General features: G+C 47.6%; 2 protein-coding genes across 2 annotated transcripts; both read right to left on the bottom strand.

Annotated features, from left to right (window-relative positions):
• Nucleotides 1-431: 431 nt before the first annotated feature.
• Nucleotides 432-11,013, bottom strand: LOC125425149 (lymphocyte antigen 6E-like). Its single transcript, XM_048482693.1, has 4 exons — nt 10,995-11,013; nt 5,454-5,639; nt 2,806-2,925; nt 432-646 (listed from the first exon to the last, which is right to left on the bottom strand). Exons 1-4 carry the CDS (start codon nt 11,011-11,013, stop codon nt 513-515), a joined length of 459 nt encoding a protein of 152 aa, XP_048338650.1. The 3' UTR covers nt 432-512.
• A 3,620-nt stretch (nt 11,014-14,633) lies between these two features.
• Nucleotides 14,634-20,236, bottom strand: LOC125425080 (lymphocyte antigen 6E-like). Its single transcript, XM_048482569.1, has 3 exons — nt 20,124-20,236; nt 18,636-18,755; nt 14,634-14,766 (listed from the first exon to the last, which is right to left on the bottom strand). The coding sequence occupies exons 1-3, from the start codon at nt 20,179-20,181 to the stop codon at nt 14,651-14,653; spliced, it is 294 nt and encodes a 97-aa protein (XP_048338526.1). The 5' UTR covers nt 20,182-20,236; the 3' UTR covers nt 14,634-14,650.
• Nucleotides 20,237-21,764: the final 1,528 nt, after the last annotated feature.

Below are 21,764 nucleotides of genomic sequence, written 5' to 3'. Positions count from 1 at the left end.
ATGATTCACTTTTACCCACTGCCAAAACCATTATTTTGTGCATTATTGAACATGGTACTTCGACACAAAAGCATTTATAGTTCACCAAACACTATCAAGTGGGTGGGAAGTTAGTATGGTATTACCCGATCTCATTAAATCACAGAAGTTAAACATGGTCAGTGTTTGGATATCAGGAGTCTCAAAGCGGCTTACAAACTCCTTTCCCCTCCTCTCCCCACAACAGACACCCTGTGAGGTAGGTGGGGCTGAGAGAGTTCTGAGAGAACTGTGACTAGCCCAAGGTCACCCGACAGGCTTCATGTGGAAGATCACCGAAACAAATCCAGTTCACCGGATCATTGTCCACCGCTCATGCGGTGGAGCGGGGAATCAAACCCTGTTCCCCAGATTAGAGTCTGCCGCTCTTAATTACTACATCATGCTGGAGATGGCAGTTAGATACCCCCAGCAGGGCGCTCCAGCTACAAGGCGGCTTCCTTCAAAGGCCATCCAAGTTGGGTTCCTGGCTTTTATTTCGGAGAGGCAATGTTGCAGAAACTCTTTTCGCAGCAAAACAGAGAAACGGACGCTCGGTCGGCAGGTTCTCGGTCCGACGGGCAGCTCTCCACACACTTCTTGGTGATCAGCAACTTGGAATCGTCATCTGGGCAAGGAGAAGGAAAAGAAAGAGAAAAGTGCAGCATGAAGCAGACTGCCGCGGTGGTTGAGAAGGCCCAGCAAAGACTGTACTATCTGAGACTTTTAAGGAAACAACAACTGGATGGAAAACTCCTGGTGTCCTTTTACCGCTGTGCTATAGAGAGTGTCTTCACCTACTGCATCTGTGTATGGTTCTCCAGTTGCACAGTGGCAGATAGGAAGGCGCTCCAAAGGGTGATCACTACTGCCCAGAGGATTATCGGCTGCCCTCTCCCCTCCTTGGAAGAACTCTATAATTCCCGAAGCCTAAAGAAAGCCCAAAATATTCTGAGAGACCCGTCTCATCCAGCCCACTCTCTTTTTGAACTGTTGCCATCGGCAGACGATACAGGTCTATCAAAACTAGGACAAAGAGGCTTAGAGACACCTTCTACTCTAGAGCTGTGGCGATGCTGAACTCCGTGGCTTCGTGTTGATGTGTTTGGGGCTGTGTAGGGATGGGTGGAGGAAGGGGAGAGTGAGGATGGGGTATGAGTCTGAAACTGTGTGCATCGAGGAATGCTGCTGTAAATTTCGTTGTGCGTGCACAGTGACAATAAAATGCTTATGCTTATGCTTGTGAAAGGCCTCTTGTCTCATTCAGGTTGTCAAGTGGCCAGGATGGGGGGAAAAAACCCCCTTTTTAAAACAAAGTCTGATATGGGGGTGTTGTTTATCAGGAGATGTTATTCACCTGCACACCATGAAAACCTTCACAGCCATGCATCAAGCTTCTGTAACTGGAAGAGCCGTAGCGAGGGGGAATTGCGCCCAGGGCATGCATGAGCTCTGCATCCCTGCCATGGCCCCCACCCCACCCTGGAATGCCTTGCCCCGCCCCGCCCCCACACCGGCATGGGCCCGGTGCATCATGCCCCCCTGTCCCCTTGGCGCTACGCCACTGATAACTGGGACAGGACGTTACCCTCCAAACAGCTGCCTGCCCCGTTTCCAAAAGCAATGCCTCTGGGAGTCCCTGAACTTGCGGAAAGGAGTACAGCGTCTCTCTGTATGCAAAGTGTTCAGAATAGTGAGGGGTGTAGGTCTGCCTGTCCTGGGCTGGGAAATTCGGGGAGATTTTAGGGCTAGAGCCTGCAGAGAGTGGAGTTGGGGTTGGGGAGGAACCTCAATGGGTCATGCCTTAGTGTCCCGCCCCCAAAGTAGTCTCAATGGGTCATGCCTTAGAGTCCCCCCCAGCAGTCCCCCACCCAAGCAGCCATTTTCACCCGGGAAGACTGACCAGGGGCCATTCATTGAAACCAGGGGGCATTCATTGAAAATGCTGGGGGGAAGAATTAGGACTAATAAAAGGAAACACTTCTTCACACAACGTGTGATGGGTGTTTGGAATATGCTGCCACAGGAGGTGGTGATGGCCACTCACCTGGATAGCTTTAAAAAGGGCTTGGACAGAATTATGGAGGAGAAGTCAATCTATGGCTACCAATCTTGATCCTCCTTGATCTGAGGTTGCAAATGCCTTAGCAGACCAGGTGCTCGGGAGCAACAGCCGCAGAAGGCCCTTGCTTTCACTTCCTGCACGTGAGCTCCCAAAGGCACCTGGTGGGCCACTGCGAGTAGCAGAGAGCTGGACTAGATGGACTCTGGTCTGATCCAGCTGGCTTGTTCTTATGTTCTTATGTTCTTATGACCTCTGTGGTCTGGAGATCCCGGAGTCTGCCAGCCATGTTGCTGCAAGCTACTTTTGCAAACGAGCAGTCGGTTGCAGCATGTGAAACGGCGCTTGGAAATATGAGGACATAAGAACATTCTGCTGCTGCTGCTGCTCCTGAGCACCTGGTCTGCTAAGGCATTTGCAATCTGAGATCAAGGAGGATCAAGATTGGTAGCCATAGATTGACTTCTCCTCCATAAATCTGTCCAAGCCCCTTTTAAAGCTATCCAGGTGAGTGGCCATCACCACCTCCTGTGGCAGCATATTCCAAACACCAATCATACATTGCGTGAAGAAGTGTTTCCTTTTATTAGTCCTAATTCTTCCCCCCAGCATTTTCAATGGATGCCCCCTGGTTCTAGTATTGTGAGAAAGAGAGAAAAATGTCTCTCTGTCAACTTTTTCTACCCCATGCATAATTTTATAGAGAACCGGATAGAGTCGCTTACCTCTGCCCGAAACAGTCCCGATAGTTAGACACCTTTGCTTGTCTTCGGGGCAATGAGACATTCTCAGGCACTTCCAGTTGGAGGTCTGATCTTCACAGGTGAAGCAAACCAAGGCGTGAGCTGCAAGCAGAGTAACCGTTGGTCATGTACTTTATCATCACCCCCCAGCACAGTACTGCTAGGTCTAGGTTGCTAGAACATTTATTGACGAGTAGCAGTGAATTTACCCAGCACAAAAAGACTGTATTTCTTTCAAATACTGAAGTTACAGATGTCCTTGAACAGACAGTTAAATTTCTTTGCTTTGTGATTCTTAAAAGTTCTTAACTTTATATCATCTTCTTTATCTTATCTATGTAACTTTATATATCTTATCTATATAACTTATCTGTATAACTTTAAGAACATAAGAACATAAGAACTAGCCTGCTGGATCAGACCAGAGTCCATCTACTCCAGCACTCTGCTACTCGCAGTGGCCCACCAGGTGCCTTTGGGAGCTCACGTGCAGGATGTGAAATTAACGGCCTTCTGCTGCTGCTCCTCCTGAGCACCTGGTCTGCTAAGGCATTTGCAATCTGAGATCAAGGAGGATCAAGGTTGGTAGCCATAGATCGACTTCTCCTCCATCAATCTGTCCAAGCCCCTTTTAAAGCTATCCAGGTGAGTGGCCTTCACCACCTCCTGTGGCAGCCTATTCCAAACACCAATCACACGTTGCGTGAAGAAGTGTTTCCTTTTATTAGTCCTAATTCTTCCCCCCAGCATTTTCAATGGATGCCCCCTGGTTCTAGTATTGTGAGAAAGAGAGAAAAATGTCTCTCTGTCCACATTTTCTACCCCATGCATAATTTTATAGACTTCAATCATATCTTTATCTTATCTATAAAGATATCATAACTTTATCTTATCTATATAATCTTATCTATATAATCTATATATCTATATTATCTTATCTTCTTTATCTTATCTATATAACTTTATATAACTTAATATTCTTTAATATTCTTTAGATAACTTTATGTTCTTAATTTTATATTATCAGCACTATGGTTATTTTAATGTTGACCATTCTATATCTGCTGTGCCTCAGTTTTTAAGAATAACCCTGTTCAAACTTGAATGTCAATAAAGGTTCCATATTGATTGCCAGCAGAGAAGAGAAGAAGGAGGAGAAAGCAAGCCTAGAGGGAAAATTACTGGAGGGATATAAAAGCTGTAAAGGCTCATCTTCCACGGGCTGGATAACAACATATGGATCTTGACCAGGGGTAGGGAACCTGCGGCTCGAGAGCCGCATGCGGTTCTTCTGCCCTTGCACTGTGGCTCCACGAGCCGAGGCGCCGGCCCCATCCTTGCCGGCTCTGAAAGCAGCAGGGCGGGCACACCAACTGCCCATGGTCGGCTGGGCTGCACCATGGGCTTCCCCTCTTGCCTGCCTCCCTGCTGGGAGCGGGGTGGGCGCTTTCCCGGAGGCTGGCGAGGCCAAGCCGCCGGCTTCATCCTTGCCCGCCCTGCAGGCAGCAGGGCAGGCGCATCCATGCGCTTCTCAGAATGAGCGGAGTAAAAGGTTTTTAAAAACCCTATATATATAGTGTTATCTTTAAATGTCAAAAAGTATTTGCGGCTCCAAGTGTTTTCTTTTCCCGTGGAAAACGGGTCCAAATGGCTCTTTGAGTGTTAAAGGTTCCCTACCCCTGATCTTGACGAAGGCTTTCGCAGCCAGAATCAACAGGCTGTTGTGGGTTTTCGAGGTTGTGTGAACATAAGAACATAAGAACAAGCCAGCTGGATCAGACCAGAGTCCATCTAGTCCAGCTCTCTGCTACTTGCAGTGGCCCACCAGGTGCCTTTGGGAGCTCACGTGCAGGAGGTGAAAGCAATGGCCTGCTGCTGCTGCTGCTGCTCCTGAGCACCTGGTCTGCTAAGGCATTTGCAATCTGAGATCAAGGAGGATCAAGATTGGTAGCCATAGATTGACTTCTCCTCCATAAATCTGTCCAAGCCCCTTTTGAAGCTATCCAGGTGAGTGGCCATCACCACCTTCTGTGGCAGCCTATTCCAAACACCGATCACACGTTGCTTGAAGAAGTGTTTCCTTTTATTAGTCCTAATTCTTCCCCCCAGCATTTTCAATGGATGCCCCCTGGTTCTAGTATTGTGAGAAAGAGAGAAAAATTTCTCTCTGTCAATCTCTCTCTGTGTGGCTCTGGTCTGGTGGCATTAGCTCCTGACGCTTTGCCCGCTTCTATGGCTACCATCTTCAGAGGCAGGTCACGGTAAGATGTGATTCCCCGTGGCACAGTATGTGTGGCAGGGTATATGTTTTGCCCACCGCCCGCTGTAAGCTCCACGCTGCCCAAACCTCCAGGAATTTCTCAAGTCTGAGTTGGGAACCCTAACAGCCCTTCCCCTGTAACTGCAAAATAATATACATCTATGTACACTCAGATCAGACAGCTTCTTTGCAAATAGACATATTTACTTGGAAACTAACTTGTGGTGAAATTTAGGCACAGGCTTAAAGGTTACAGGTTAAAGGTTAAAGGCACAAGTTAAAGGTTAAATGCCCTGTTCCGGTTTTCTCAGCTGCCCTTCTCCTGTTTGGGTTTTCATATATGCCACATACAGAAAAGTACGTTGCTTACCTACATGGACGCACACGAGGGCGATCAACACGGAACCCAGAAGCGACGCCCTCTTCATGTTGATCTGCTGGTTCGGGATGAGGGAGCCGTAGTTTATATACCACGTTGATTCTGGCAGGAAGACAGCGGGGGAGTCTCTGGGTGTTGCAGGCAAGAGGCAGAAATGGGCGTGGATTCTTTGAAGGCCTTCAGCACGGAAACTCCGTACAGGCAAGGAGTAGACCCAAGAAAGCAGATCTTATCAGCCTGATCCAAAAATCAGACCATTTGTCTGTTGGGCGCGATGTGGTCTACTTTCTTGTCACAGTCAGCAGTTCCACACGGCAAGGATTTCTAGTATTGCTTTCGTTGCTGCTGCAAACGCAGAGGTGCGCATGTTGGTGACTGATCTTTCAAATGGAAGAAGAAGAAGAGGAAGAGTTTGGATTTCTATCCCCCCTTTCTCTCCTGCAGGAGACTCAAAGGGGCTTACAATCTCCTTGCCCTTCCCCCTTCACAACAGACACCCTGTGAGGTAGGTAGGGCTGAGAGAGCTCCGAGAAGCTGTGACTAGCCCAAGGTCACCCAGCTGGCGTGTGTGGGAGTGCACAAGCTAATCTGAATTCTCCAGATAAGCCTCCACAGCTCAGGTGGCAGAGTGGGGAATCAAACCCGGTTCCTCCAGATTAGACACATGAGCTCTTAACCTCCTACGCCACTGCTGCTCCCAATGGAGGAGTTTTCAGCACACTCTTCTTTTCAATTTCCCCCTTGCATGCATGCTCAGCTGTGACTTTGCTTCGGCTCTGAGAGGCGTGGACATCGCTTGCTTCGACAACATGCCAACTTTCTTTCCCCACGCAAGAGCTGTAGTGCTATAAAAGGTGAAATCAAATTTGAAACAGGCAAGTGGCAATCGATAAGAGTTCTAAATTGCTACCTTGCAATATCAACATACAAACAGTATCCCTCCGGCCATCTTGCTACTTTCCCCTCCCCCAATTACTACACATTTCCTATTATATGTGTGCAATGAAAAGGGTGGGAAATTTCATTTTCTTCAAAATAAAAACTGGGAATGCGGCAGGACTAAAATTTGAGATGCTATGACCTGGGTAGCCTAGGCTAGCCTGATTTTGTCAATGCTCAGAAGCTAAACAAGATCAGACCTGGATAGTTCGTCAATGGGAGACCACCAAGGAAGTCCAATGGCAACCACCTCTGTTTGTCTGTTGCCTTGAAAATCCTATGGGGATGCCATATGTTGGCTGTGACATAATGACAAAAAGAAGTAGAAGAAATAGGTAACTGGTTATAGATGGTTATATGTCCCCCCAGGTGGTACACCCCTGTGGCTAGGGTTTGGTGAGGTATGGGACTTCAATGGGGCATAACACTCTGTAGAAGTTCAAGGTGATCTTTTTCTCCAGACGAACTGATTTCTCTTGCCCAGAGAGCCATTATAATAACTGGCAGTCCTGAAAATGCACATCAGAACTGGTTGTGCGTGTCATTTTTAAAAACGATCGACCAGCCCGCCAGAAGCATCTATAAAAATTAACAACGTTTATTTCTCGAGGCCCAGCTCAGTAGCGTGAAGTGTCCACCGGGCTGCGCGTGGGTTGGACGTTACACAGCGAGGCCGCCTCAAAACAAAATCCAAGGAGTTATCAGATCACTCTGAGTGGGTGGGAGACGCTCCCAACTGTTGCTTGATAGGCACAGTGTTCAAATGAGATAAGGATAAACTGAGATAAGATACAAGATAGCTAGATCTGAGTCCAGCAGCAACTTGGAAACCAAGAAGATTTGCAGGGCATAAGCTTTCAAGAGTCAAAACTCTGGGAATGTTGACTTTTGAAATCTTATACTCAAAAACGGTGGGTCTTTGAGGTGCTCTTGGAGTCAACTCTACTGCAGACCAATATGGCGCCCTTCTGAAAATACAATATTGTATTTTTTATTTTTAGAAGAAGAAGAAGAAGAAGAGTTTGGATTTATATCCCCCCTTTCTCTCCTGCAGGAGACTCAAAGGGGCTGACAATCTCCTTGCCCTTCCCCCCCTCACAACAAACACCCTGTGAGGTAGGTGGGGCTGAGAGAGCTCCGAGAAGCTGTGACTAGCCCAAGGTCACCCAGAAGCATGGTGTGGGAGTGCCCAGGCTAATCTGAATTCCCCAGAGAAGCCTCCACAGCTCAGGCGGCAGAGCGGGGAATCAAACCCGGTTCCTCCAGATAAGATACACGAGCTTTTCACCTCCTACGCCACTTTTACTTTATTTACATCCTGCCTTTACATAAGAACATAAGAACATAAGAACTAGCCTGCTGGATCAGACCAGAGTCCATCTAGTCCAGCATTCTGCTACTCGCAGTGGCCCACCAGGTACCTTTGGGAGCTCACATGCAGGATGTGAAAGCAATGGTTCTTCTGCTGCTGCTGCTCCTGAGCACCTGGTCTGTTATGGCATTAGCAATCTGGAGATCAAGGGAGGATCAAGATTGGCAGCCATAGATTGACTTCTCCTCCATAAATCTGTCCAAGCCCTTTTAAAAGCTGGGTCCAGGTTAGTGGCCATCACCACCTCCCTGTGGTGCATATTCCAAACACCAATCACACTCAATGCGTGAAGAAGTGTTTCCTTTTATTAGTCCCACCTTCCCCCCCCAGCATTTTCACAATGAATGCCCCTGGTTCTAGTATTGTGAGAAAGAGAGAAAAATTTCTCTCTGTCAACATTTTCTACCTCCCATGCATAATTTTATAGACTTCCAATCATATCCCCCCCTCAGACGCCTTCCTCTCCAAACTAAGAGAGTCCCAAACGCTGCAGGTTTCTTCCCATAAGGAAGGTGCTCCAATCCTTTCCAATCATCCTCAAGGCCCTTCTCTGCACTTTTTTCTATCATCTCTTCTCGATATCCTTTTTGAGATGTATGCGACTCAGAACTGAACACAGTACTCCAAGCGCGGTCAGCACCCCACGGCTTTATATAAGTGCCATGGCACAATCTTTGCAGCTCTTGGCCCCAATTCCTTTCCTAATTATCCCCTGCATAGAGTTTTGGCCTTCTTTTCAATTCCGGGCTGCCATGCATTGAGTTGACATTCCCATGGAACTATCAACTAAGACGCCCAAATCCCTTTCCTGGTCTGTGACTGATAGCACTGACCCCTGTAGCGTGTAAGTGTGAAGTTTGGATTTTTTTGCCCCTACGTACTACCTCTACATTTCGGGCTACATTGAACTGCATTTGCCATTTCTTTTAGCCCACTCACCCACTTATCACAGGTCCACTTTGGAGTTCTTCAAGCATCCTTTCGTGGTTCTTACCACCCCATATACTCTGGTATCATCTGCAAATCCTGGCCACTACACTACCTAATTCTACTTCCAGGTCATTTATAAATAAGTTAAAGAGAACTGGTCCCACACACGGATCCTTGGGGGACACCACTCCCTAAGCATCCTCTCCATTGTGAGAACTTTCCCATTTATACCCACCCTTTGTTTCCTGTTCCTCAACCAGTTTTTAATCCATAGGAGGACCTCCCCTCTTATTCTCTCATTGCTGAGTTTTCTTTCAACAGTCTCTGTGAGGAACTTTGTCAAAAGCCTTTGGAAATCCAAGTAGACAATGTCCACTGGTTCCTCTTATCCACATGTCTGTCATTACACCCTCAAAGAACTCTAAAGTAAGTTTGTAAGACAGGACTTGCTCTCTACAAAAGCCATATTGACTCTTTCCTCAGCAGGTCTCTGCTTTTCTACATGTTTAATACCTATCTTAAATGATAGATTCTACCACCTACTAGGAAATAGATGTCAAACTGACTGGTCTGTAATTTCCTTGGTCCCCCCTAACCCTTTCTTAAAGCATTGGTGTGCATATTGGCCACCTTCCAGTCTTCAGGGATGTAGCCTCTGGATTTCTCAGGGATAAGTTGCATATTAATGTGAGAACACTAGCAATTTCATGCTTGAGCTCTTTAAGAACTCTTTTGGATGAATGCAAACTGGGGCCAGGGATTTGGTAGCATTTAGTTTATCAATGGCTGCCAGAACTTCTTCCTCCTTCTACCACTAACTTCAAGTTCCCTGGATTCACCTCCTAAGAAGTTTGGTTCAGGTGCAGGAATTTTTCCTCACTCCCTCCTCTGGGTGAAGACAGATGCAAAAGAATTCATTCAGCTTCTCTGCAATCTCCTGTCATCTTTAGCACACTCTTTGTTCCTTCATCATCTAACGGTCCCACCGCCTCCTAGCTGGCTTCCCCTGCTTTGATGTAACTTGAAGAACTGTTTCTGTTGCTAGTCTTGGATGTTCGCAGCCATGCGTTCCTCTCATAATCCTTCTTTTTTTGCCTCCCCCCCTTACAGCTAATCTGTATTTCTCTTTTTGCCACACCATTCGTGCCTCCTTCTGGTATTCTCTTTCATCAGTTAAGTTGGACTTCCATTTTCTAAAAAAGACATCTTTTTTTCCCACAATTACCTCAACTCCTCCCTTTGTTAACCATGGTGGCTTTCTTTGACTGGGCGCTTGCCTTTCTAACCCAAGTGGAACACATTCCAGCTGAGCTTTTAAGACTGTGTTTTTAAATAAACTCCTAAGCACCTTGGACATTTTTGACTCTCTTTGATTTTCCCTTTCAGCTTCCTCAAGTGCACTATCCCTCTCATCTTTGAGAGAAATTTCCCCTTTCTGAAGGCACAACTACATTTTCACATTAGTAGCTGTCACTTGTTCGCATGCAGAGATACTGAATCTGGACAGCATTGTGGTCGCTGTTCCCTATCGGCTCAACAACACTGACTCTCCCGCACTAGGCTGTCCTGGGTCCCACATATGAATTAGATTCCAGGACTACATCTCCCCTGGTTGTCTCTACAACCATCTGCTCAAGCCACAAGCCATTTAGGCATATCCAGGAATGTTCTCTCCTTACCATGACCTGAACATGCATTTTTCCAGTTTATGGGAGTTTAGTTAAAATCAGCCATTACCACCTATATTACATATTTTTTGCTTTTGCTGGTCCTCTAATTTTTTTTTTTTTTTTCCATCTCAGAATCCCTTGTGCACTTTGGTCAGGGGACGCATAATATTCCTAATAATGTTAAACTTTGCTTCACCCCTGGTATTGATATCCACAGTGCTCTTGTAGAGGAATCAGCTTCCCCTGCATTGTCTATTGTCTTTCTCCTCAATGGGTACCCAATGGGTACCCAAAATGGCTTACCTAATTTTACCCTTTCCTCCGTTTTATCCTCACCACAACCCTGTGAGGGAGATTAGTTTGAGAGCATGTGAATGGCCCCAGGACACTCAGCAAGTTTCCACGGCAGAGAGGGGCTACCCGGTTTCTCCCTTTGCATGGCTGCCCGTTTCTGTGAAGGAATTGGCCCTTCAAATATTTAAACGTGGCTGCCATGTCCCCCCTTCAACCTCCTCTTCTCCAGACTAAACATTCCCAAGCCCCTCAGCCTTTTCTTGAAGGGCTCGGTCTCCAGCCTCTCCCCCCCCCCGCCCCGATCATCCTCATCGCTCTCCTCTTCACCTGCTCCATCCTGCCCCATCATCGCTGAAGTGAGGCCTCCAGAACTGCACCCAATACAGAAATTCCACAGCACTTTAAAGACAGACACATTTTTTATTCTAACCCAGAGGGCTTCGTTGATAGTTCCATGGGAATGTCAACTCGATGCATGGCAGCTGTGAAAAGGGCAAACTCTATGCTGGGGATAATTAGGAAAGGAGTTGATAATAAAACTGCAAGGGATTGTTTCATGCCCTTATATAAAGCACACGTGGGAAGCACTCGCATCTTTGGGAGTCCCTGTGTTCAGTTCCCTGGCTCTACATCTCAAAAAAGGATATTGGACAGATAGGAAAAAAGTGCAGAGAAGGAAGCAACGAGGATGATTGAGGGACTGAGCACCCTTCCTTATGAGGGAGAGGCTGCAGCTGCTTTAGGACTCTTTTAGTTTGGAGAGGAGGCGGCTGAGGGGGGATATGATTGAAGTCTATAAATTATGCATGGGGTAGAAAATGTTGACAGAGAGAGAAATTTTTTCTCCATTGGGGGGCAAAGTATCCATTGAAAATGCTGGGGAAGAATGAGGACTAATCAAAAGGGAAACACTTCTTTTCACGCAAACGCAGTGATTGGTGTTTGGAATATGTTGCCACAGGAGGTGGTGATGGCCACTCACCTGTAGATAGCTTTAAAAGGGGCTTGGACAGATTCTATGGAGGAGAAGTCAATCTGTGGCTACCAATCTTGATCCCTCCCTTTGATCTGAGATTGCAAAATGCCCTTAGCAGACCAGGTGCTCAGAGCAGCAGCAAGCAGAAGGCCATTGCTTTCTACATCCTGCACGTGGAGCCCCCCTTCCTAAAGGCACCTTGGTGGGTCTGCTAAGAGTAGCAGAAAGCTGGACTAGATGGACTCTGGTCTGATCCAGCTGGCTTGTTCTTATGTTCTTATGAGGGCTGAGTTCATGAACTAGGATAAACATATGTTCATTGCCCGACGTCTGTTTATTATTAGCCGAGGAAAACACCAGCAATTTGGGACTGTCCTCGGTAAAGGAGGGTTGTTGGAGCAAATGTAATAACTCTGCCCTGATAAGGAATGGGAGTCCTCTCCCGGCTGCTGTTGTTTGTGAGGATGGGGGTTGGGTCCCAATGGATGATTTGGACAAATTCCCTCTGTCTGCACTGGCAGGAAACCGGAGAGCAAGACCCAAGTGAGGCTCTATCCAAGTGAGTAGAGGAAGCGCACCACACTCCTTCTGGGACTTCAAAGACAACAGTGTAAAAAGTAGGGTCACCAGCTCTGGGTTGGGAAATATGCAGAGATTTGGGGGGTGGAGTCAGAAGAAGAAGAAGAAGAGGAAGAGGAGGAGGAGGAGGAGGAGGAGGAGTTTGGATTTATATCCCCCCTTTCTCTCCTGCAGGAGACTCAAAGGGGCTGGATTAACCTCTCTGGGCCCTTCCCCCCCTCACAACAAACACCCTGTGAGGTGTAGGTAGGGCTGAGAGAGGCCCTGAGAAGCTGGTGACTCAGCCCAAGGTCACCCAGCTGGCATGTGTGGGAGGGTACAGGCTAATCTGAATTCCCCAGAGAAGCCTCCACAGCTCAGGCGGCAGAGCCGGGAATCAAAACCCGTTCCTCCTCCAGATTAGATACATGAGCTCTTTAACCTCCTATCACGCCTACTGTCTGCTCCAAAGAAGTTTTTTACAATCTCCTTTTCCTCCCCCCACAACAAACACCCTGTGAGATGGGTGGGGCTGAGCTCCAAAGAACTGTAGCTAGCCCAAGGTCACCCAGCTGGCATGTGTTGGAGTGCACAAGCTAATCTGGTTTCCCAGATAAGCCTCCACAGCTCAAGTGGCAGAGGGAGAATTAAACCCGGTTCTCCAGATTAGAGTGCACACCTGAAGTGTGTGTGTGTTTTGCGGAGGGGAGGCACTTCAGTGGGGTAGAATGCCACAGAGCTCACCTTCCAAAGTGGCCATTTCCCTCTAAGTTGGAGTATCAAGCCAGATCCCAGGTGAGATCTCCAGCCTCCACCTTGAGATTGGCAAATCTAGGACAAAGGGATGTGTGAGTGGGGAACTACCTGGTTGGACAAGTTGCCCTTTGATCAGTCTCATCCTGGAATCAGCATGCAAGGTAAGATTGCCAAGGCGGTTGGTGCCCAGGTCACGCCTGCCCTTGCTGTTACTTGAATGTTCATGGGCCGTTGTGTTTCTATCGCTGTGCTTGTAACTAGCGAAGTATGCCTCCCTCGTTCCTCCCTGGCCTGGGGCTGGATGCGACTATCACTCGTCCTTGACTACTGGAACACAACAATACTGAATTCACCTATTCAGTTTTCCTATTCATCCTATTGTGGGAGACTGTAGAAGTGGGAAACTTGGATATATATGCAGGCTGAAAAAGCCGGGGGCCCAGCTCTGGCTTTCTGCATCAAAGGCAGAGGTGGGATCCAGCAGGTTCTCACAGGTTCCCGAGAGTAGGTTGCTAATGATTTGTGTGTGCCGAGAGGGGGCTACTAATTACTTATTTTGGTCACTGCGATTTTGCCTTGAGTTACACTCCTCCCTCTGCTCCCTCAGCAGTAGCCAAGCAGAACTGGAAGAAGAAGAAGAAGAAGAAGAAGCAAGCGAAGACGAAGAAGAAGAAGAGGAAGAAGAAGAAGGAGAAGGAGGAGAGGAAGAAGAAGAAGAAGAAGAAGAGGAGTTTGATTTATATCCCTCCCTTTCTCTCCTGCAGGATGACTCAAAGGGCTGACAATCTCTTTGCCTCTTCCCCTCACAACAAACACCCCTGTGGAGGTAGGCGGGCTGAGGGAGCTCTTGAGAAGCTGTGACTAGCCCAAGGTCACCCAGGCTGGCATGTAGGTGGAGGGTACAGGCTAATCTGAATTCCCCAGATAAGCCTCCACAGCTCAGGCGGCAGAGCTGGGAATCAAACCCGGTTCCTCCAGATTAGATACACGAGCTCTTAACCTCCTACAGTCTCACAGGAGGTGCACCGGCGTGCGTGGCAGCCTGCGCCTGCGTGCATTCGTTTTCTCTCTCAAGCCACAGCCCCGCCCAGCAATGCCCCGACCCCAGAATGCCCGGCCACGCCCCAGTCGTGCCCCGCCCAGCCCCATTGGCGCTACGCCACTGTTTGAATCCCACCACCATGGGAACCTGTTACTAAAAATTTTGGATCCCACCACTGGGTCTTGACACAGTTCAATAAAGCTCTCGAACCTTTCCTGAGTCTCAATTATTGACGGGAGTAACAGACTCCTACAGACTGCAGATCTCACAGATTTGTGACTGGTCTTCAGGCAAAAAGGAGGAGTTCCTTTGGAGAAAATCGCTGCTTTGTCGGGTGGAATCTGCAGAATTCAGTGGCGTAACTATGGGGGGGACATGGGGGGACTGCAGCCTCAGGCGTCACTTCCTCCGAGGCGCATTGCAGCCCACTGCAGCTGCCCCCCTCGCAAGGGCACAGTTGGAGGCCAGTGAGCGGGGCTTACCCCGAGTGCCGTTTTACAAAGCGATGCTCCTGGCAGCTTTGCACCGCACTGAAGTACCTCCCCTCTCCAAACCATGCCCTTCCCATGTTGCAGCCCCCCTGCCCCCAAACTCCCAGGAATTTCCCAACCCAGACTTGGCAAACCTAATTAGGTATTTTTGGTGAGACTTTTATTTTGGAGGCCAGATGTTGCACCAGGAATGGCCACAGCAGTAAAGAGAGCTGGAGTAAGAGCTCAGGGTGGGACAGTCCGGAGTGCACATCTTGGTGATTAGCCGCTCGTTACCTAGATGAGAAAAAAGAGAGACACAAACAGGTTATCGGAGAAGAAGAAGAAGAAGAAGAAGAAGAAGAAGAAGAAGAAGAAGAGGAGGAGGAGGAGGAGGAGGAGGAGGAGGAGGAGGAGGAGGAGGAGGAGGAGGAAGAGGAGGAGGAGGAGGAGGAGGAGGAGGAGGAGAAGGAGGAGTTTGGATTTATATCCCCCCTTTCTCTCCTGCAGGAGACTCAAAGGGGCTGACAATCTCCTTGCCCTTCCCCCCTCACAACAAACACCCTGTGAGGTAGGTGGGGCTGAGAGAGCTCTGAGAAGCTGTGACTAGCCCAAGGTCACCCAGCTGGCGTGTGTGGGAGTGTACAGGCTAATCTGAATTCCCCAGAGAGAAGAGAGGGGAAGGGACAAGGAAAAGGAATAATACTAAGAATAATGAGAGTTTGGATTTAAAAACCCCTTTCTCTCCTGTAAGGAGACTCAAAGGGGCTTATATATCCCCTTTCCCTTCCCCCCCCAACAAACACCCTGTGAGGTGGGTGGGGCTGAGAGAGCTCCGAGAAGCTGTGACTAGCCCAAGGTCACCCAGCTGGCGTGTGTGGGAGTGCACAGGCTAATCTGAATTCCCCAGAGAGAAGAGAGGGGAAGGGACAAGGAAAAGGAATAATACTAAGAATAATGAGAGTTTGGATTTAAAAACCCCTTTCTCTCCTGTAAGGAAACTCAAAGGGGCTTATATATCCCCTTTCCCTTCCCCCCCCCAACAAACACCCTGTGAGGTGGGTGGGGCTGAGAGAGCTCCGAGAAGCTGTGACTAGCCCAAGGTCACCCAGCTGGCGTGTGTGGGAGTGCACAGGCTAATCTGAATTCCCCAGAGAGAAGAGAGGGGAAGGGACAAGGAAAAGGAATAATACTAAGAATAATGAGAGTTTGGATTTAAAAACCCCTTTCTCTCCTGTAAGGAGACTCAAAGGGGCTTATATATCCCCTTTCCCTTCCCCCCCCAACAAACACCCTGTGAGGTGGGTGGGCTGAGAGAGCTCCGAGAAGCTGTGACTAGCCCAAGGTCACCCAGCTGGCGTGTGTGGGAGTGTACAGACTAATCTGAATTCCCCAGATAAGCCTCCACAGCTCAGGCGGCAGAGCGGGGAATCAAACCCGGTTCCTCCAGATTAGATACACGAGCTCCTAACCTCCTACACCACTGCTGCTCCTAGAACAAGAAGAGTTTGGATTTATACCCCACCTTTCTCTCCTGTAAGGAGACTCAAAGGGGCTGACAATCTCCTTGCCCTTCCCCCCTCACAACAAACACCCTGTGAGGTAGGTGCGTCTGAGAGAGCTCCGAGAAGCTGTGACTAGCCCAAGGTCACCCAGCCGGCATGTGTGGGAGTGCACAGGCTAATTTGAATTCCCCAGATAAGCCTCCACAGCTCAGGCGGCAGAGCTGGGAATCAAACCCGGTTCCTCCAGATTAGATACACGAGCTCTTAACCTCCTACAAAACATGGATAACACATCCCAAACACATCCATTATGTAGATGCGTATGGCTTGTTACTCTGTTGAAGTGATGTTTTTGGGCTAGATGCCTTGCCACACTTGTATAATAATTGTGGTGGCTGTAGAAGACCGAGGTTGAAAGTATTGACCTCACCTGAATTAACATTATCACCACTAATTGATGTTTTCATGAACTGATGTTTATATGTGGCCTATCTCCTGAAGCAGGAGTCGTGCGACGCAGTGGTTAAGTGCTTGCACTGCCACTCACACGGTCAGGAGTTCGAGCCCCCTGTGGGTCGGATATCCTGGCAGCTGGCTCATGGTCAACTCAGCCATCCATCCATTTCTTGGTCGGTAAATGAGTACCTAGCTCATAGCTAGGGGATAAAGAATAGCCGGGGAAAGCAATGGCAAACTTCCCCACAAGAGTGGCTTGCCTATAAAATCACTGCTTGCAGTGGTACCCCAGGATCAGATACAACTGAAGCGGAATCCAACGGAACATCTTGCAACTGGAATTGGAATACTTCCCACTTGTGATATTTATGGATTTTCACTAAAGGGATATCAGTTATATCCAATCCAATCCAAAAACCTTTATTAGGCATAAACCAGAAGTACCATACATTCCAAGTACAAAAACAGGATCATTGTTATATGTCCTGTAGAACACGGATTAAAATGTAGCAACTGCTTCAGAAATTTCTACATTAGGGCTGTTCAATGGCTTAGACATTTTTAGTTTGTCTGAGAGAAATATAAATTCTATCTATCTATCTATCTATCTATCTATCTATCTATCTATCTATCTATCTATCTATCTATCTATCTATCTATCTATCTATCTATCTATCTATCTATCTATCTATCTATCTATCTATCTATCTATCTATCTATCTATCTATCTATCTATCTATCTATCTATCTATCTATCTATCTATCTATCTATCTATCTATCTATCTATCTATCTATCATTTACTTATTTATTCATTCTTTAGACTTTTATACCGCTCTATCCCCGAGGGGCTCCGGGCAGTGTACAACATGTAAACATAGTACAATCATAAGATGGCTAAAAACCTTTTAAAAGCAGCGATAAAAGCAATACGAACTGAGTATAATAGATATAATAAATACAAGTATAAATATAAGTGGCGTCTAGAGGTAGTAAAACTCCCAGATCGGTTCTAATATCATTATACCTCAAACAGTAAAGCAGGATATGAGGGATTGAGTCCATAGCGTTGTGACAGTGCCGACAACAACGCTCACTTTGTGGGATGTTAAGGAAACGACCTTGAAGGTAGACAGAGGGGAATGAGTTGCACCTTGCTCTTGTCATGACCCGTCTGCACTTATAATTAACAAGCTGTTCTAAATATACAGCAGGGCTAGATTTCGGGGGTGTGATCCCAAAGTATAGAGGGGAACAGGAGCTTTGTGCAGCACTCAGGAGAGATTGGTATTCCTGGTCATACAGTCTGATCTTTAGATGATGGCAAATTTCTGTGGCGGTATCAGTTATATCAAGACTTTTTGTCTTTTGCGTACACGTTGGGATCCCTTTTCCTGTTTGTGATGCGTTATCCATGTTTTGTATTATTCTTCATTGTTGGTCATTGGTTTGTTTGATATAGTCATTTTTTAATTACAGAAAAGGATTTAGACCGCACTTGGAGTACTGTGTCCAGTTCTGGTCGCCGCATCTCAAAAAGGATATTGAGGAGATAGAAAAAGTGCAGAGAAGGGCAACAAGGATGATTGAGGGACTGGAGCACCTTCCCTATGAGGAGAGGCTGCAAAGGCGTCTTGGGGACTCCTTTTAGTTTTGGAGAGTGAGGCGGCTAGGGGGGGGGGATAATGGATTGAAGTCTATAAAATTATGCATGGGTAGTAGAAAATGTTGACAGAGAGGAAATTTTTCTCTCTTTCTCACAATACTAGGAACCAGGGGCATCCATTGAAAGAAATGCTGGGGAAGAATTAGGACTAATCCAAAGGAAACACTTCTTCACGCAACGTGTGATTGGTGTTTGGAGATATGCTGCCACAGGAGGTGGTGATGGCCACTAACCTGGATAGCTTTAAAAGGGGCTTGGACAGATTGATGGAGGAGAAGTCGATTTATGGCTACCAATCTTGATCCTCTTTGATCTGAGATTGCAAATGCCTTAACAGACCAGGTGATCGGGAGCAACTTAGCCTTGAGAAGGCCATTGCGTTCACATCCTACATGTGAGCTCCCAAAGGCACCTGGTGGGCCACTGTGAGTAGCAGAGAGCTGGACTAGATGGACTTTGGTCTGATCCAGCTGGCTTGTTCTTATGTTCTTATGTTCTTATGGCTCTCTGTAAAGGTTCCCGGAGGTGCGTCCAGCTTACCAGTCCCTAAAGGGGCTGCAACTGTCAGGCATTTCTGAGCATTTGAGGGGCAGAAGGACAGCCGGAGGCAACCCCAGTTTGACCTCTGGTTTTCACACGTGAAGCACATCATGGAATGAACTGCAAAGAAAAGAAACCATAGATTGGTTCTGGCTTGACTGGAGGACTCCCCATATTCTCATTTGCAAAGATGAAGCAAGGAGACACGAAATGTACGAAATCTGTACGAAATCTTGCCACAGAAATAAAGTTGTATAAACACTGAAGCAAGATGCAACACTGAACACATTGAACACACACATTTTATTGCATCATATATTTTGTTTTACAAAATTAAAAGAGGAATTCTTATTGATTGGAAAAGCAAGCACAAACAAACACACCCGTCGGTTGAAACGTGGAAGCGCAACCACTAATCCACCTGGATCGACGTGGCTTTTGGGGCCCTGGTCCTTCAACGTGCATCTGTGCATGTATTTTTATTTGTAATTTTTGGAATTGCTGCTGTAATGTATTTTAATGAATTTTAATGTTTTATTGCTATTGTATTTATGAGATCTTATATTGTATTTGTTTTATGTCTCATTGTACACCGCCCAGAGCCCTTCGGGGGTTGGGCGGCCTATTAAGCATCATCATCATCATCATCATCATCATCATCATCATCATCATCATCATCATCATCATCAAAAATCTTCTGCTTCACTGGAAAATACCTTTTTCAGCTGCTCTGTAGTAGTAGTAGTAGTAGTAGTAGTAGTAGTAGTAGTAGTAGTAGAAGAAGAAGAAGAAGAAGAAGAAGAAGAGTTTGAATTTATATCCCCCCTTTCTCTCCTGCAGGAGACTCAAAGGGGCTGACAATCTCCTTGCCCTTCCCCCCTCACAACAAACACCCTGTGAGGTAGGTGGGGCTGAGAGAGCTCCGAGAAGCTGTGACTAGCCCAAGGTCACCCAGCTGGCATGTGTGGGAGTGTACAGGCTAATCTGAATTCCCCAGATAAGCCTCCACAGCTCAGGCGGCAGAGCTGGGAATCAAACCCAGTTCCTCCAGATTAGATACACGAGCTCTTAACCTCCTACGCCACTTGGAGAACCACTGCACTGAGGGAGGGGGAGAGCCAGGGAGGGGGAGAGCCAAAGCCATTGGAGAACCACTGCACTGAGGGAGGGGGAGGGCCAGATTGTGACTACTGCACTACTCATGTGCCGAGCCTTTAGAAGAAGAAGAGTTGGTTTTTCTGCTCTGCATTTCTCAACCTGTCGTCGTCGTCGTCGTCGTCGTCGTCGTCGTCGTCGTCGTCGTCGTCGTCGTCGTCGTCTTCTTCTTCTTCTTCTTCTTCTTCTTCTTCTTCTTCTTCTTCTTCTTCTTCTTCTTCTTCTTCTTCTTCTTCTTCTTCATTTGCAGCTGCTCGTACACTCTACTGCAACCTGGAAAAACAGCTAGTGTAGACAGTCCCGCCCAAAAGGGTCAATACTCCAAGAGCTTACCTGTCTCCACACACAATGCTGCCCCCACCACAAAAGCCAAGAAAGACGTGCTCTTCATGGTCTCTTCCTGCCTTGCTTTGAAACAGCAGCAACACCTTTGGAGAAGTGATGTAGCCTCTGGACACTATAACTCAAATCACAATTGTACTATTTATGTGTGTCGCACAATGCCAAAAACAATGGGCGTCAGCTATCTGGGGGCGTGAGTAGATGAGGAAACAGTTCAAAGAGATATCTCTCTTTTCTGGCCTAAATACCAGGGGATTTTGGGGGCGGATCTTGAGAAGGGTGGAGTTTGGGAAAGGGAAGGACATCAATGGGATACAATGCCATTTTTTCCCCAGAGGAGTGTCAGGGGGATAGTATCTATGTGATTGAGATGCATTCCTACCTCAATGTAACTGCTTGAAACAACAAGCCAATGCTGCTAAAAGATATATGTAGCCAGGCTGCTATATGTAACCACTGCCATTTGGAGCGTTGCTTCCTTGATCTTTACTTTATGGCTTCACATGCTTTGTAGATAACAAGGTTTCTCCTGACACCCTGGTCCAGCAGGAAAAAGGGTTACACCCATTATCTTGTGGGGGCAGGAAGCCAGGTGGCTTTCTCTTACTATCTGCTGCCGACCTTGGGGTGCCTTAGGGCTTTTCTGCATGGGCGGCATCATAAACGATGCCGATGCACCCCCCCGGGACAGTTTGCATGGACGGTCCCAGTAGGGGTGCGGGCAACGGCGCAGCCTTTGCACAGGTCGTGACATCCCCGAATGCCTTACCTTCGTCTCCTGGCTTCCGGTGCGTCACAGAGACCAAGGGACACCCGCCCTGGCCTGAGCGACGGCTCAGAAGTGGCAGGCCGGGGGGGGGGTGTCCCCTGGCCTCTCCAACACGCCAGAAGCCAGGAGACAAAGGTAAGGCATTCGGGGAAGGCGGGGGGGGGGAATGGCGCCTTCCACCCACTGCTGTTCACACGGCAGCAGGTGGAAGACACCACTGTTGAAAAACCTCGCTCCTGGAGCGAGGTTCAACAGCGGCGGCGTTGCGCCATTTGGGTGTTGCGAGCAAGGCGCTGCTGCGTTGAATTAGCACCTGCTGTGCAAACGCCACCCCAGGGAGGGCGATTTTAGCATCCCTGGGGCGCTGTTATCCACCCGTGCGGAAACAGCCTTAGCTTGAGAAATTGTTTTTCACAAATTCTTGGGAAAGTGGGAGGGGGCACTTGCAACAGGGATAAAGGGGATAGCAAAGGCCGGGTTTGTCAGAACGGGCTTTGCCAAGCTTTGGTGCTTTGATGCCTTATCAATAAACGCTACCGATCCATACCTCAGAGCTCATTTATTGGCTTAAGGTTCACAAGACCTAACAGGGAGTTGATCTCTGTCACCTGCAGAACAGTTGTAATCCCAGGAGATCTTGAGCCACATCACATGGGAGAGTGGCTGCATGATCCTCCAAGTTGGAGGCTTTTAGATAGATCTAAAATTGAAGAGATAGAAAAAGTGCAGAGAAGGGCAACCAGGATAATTGAGGGACTGGAGCACCTTCCCTATGAGGAGAGGCTGCAGCGTTTGGGACTCTTTAGTTTGGAGAGGAGACGTCTGAGGGGGGATAGGATTGAAGTCTATAAAATTATGCATGG

The sequence above is a fragment of the Sphaerodactylus townsendi genome, unplaced genomic scaffold (genome assembly GCF_021028975.2).
Source record: "Sphaerodactylus townsendi isolate TG3544 unplaced genomic scaffold, MPM_Stown_v2.3 scaffold_19, whole genome shotgun sequence".
NCBI lineage: Eukaryota > Metazoa > Chordata > Lepidosauria > Squamata > Sphaerodactylidae > Sphaerodactylus > Sphaerodactylus townsendi.
This window is presented reverse-complemented; position numbering and strand designations above follow the sequence as displayed.

What these genes read in the sequence shown, in the direction of transcription:
- LOC125425149 (XM_048482693.1), bottom strand. An exon ending in CCTCGTGTGCGTCCATGTAG is followed by an intron (nt 2,926 to 5,453) that starts GTAAGCAACGTA and finishes CTCTGCTTGCAG; the next exon opens with CTCACGCCTTGGTTTGCTTC. An exon ending in CGGGACTGTTTCGGGCAGAG is followed by an intron (nt 647 to 2,805) that starts GTAAGCGACTCT and finishes CTCCTTGCCCAG; the next exon opens with ATGACGATTCCAAGTTGCTG.
- LOC125425080 (XM_048482569.1), bottom strand. Translation starts at nt 20,181, where the DNA reads ATGAAGAGCACGTCTTTCTTGGCTTTTGTGGTGGGGGCAGCATTGTGT. An exon ending in AGCATTGTGTGTGGAGACAG is followed by an intron (nt 18,756 to 20,123) that starts GTAAGCTCTTGG and finishes TTTTCTTTGCAG; the next exon opens with TTCATTCCATGATGTGCTTC. An exon ending in TGCAGCCCCTTTAGGGACTG is followed by an intron (nt 14,767 to 18,635) that starts GTAAGCTGGACG and finishes TTTCTCATCTAG; the next exon opens with GTAACGAGCGGCTAATCACC.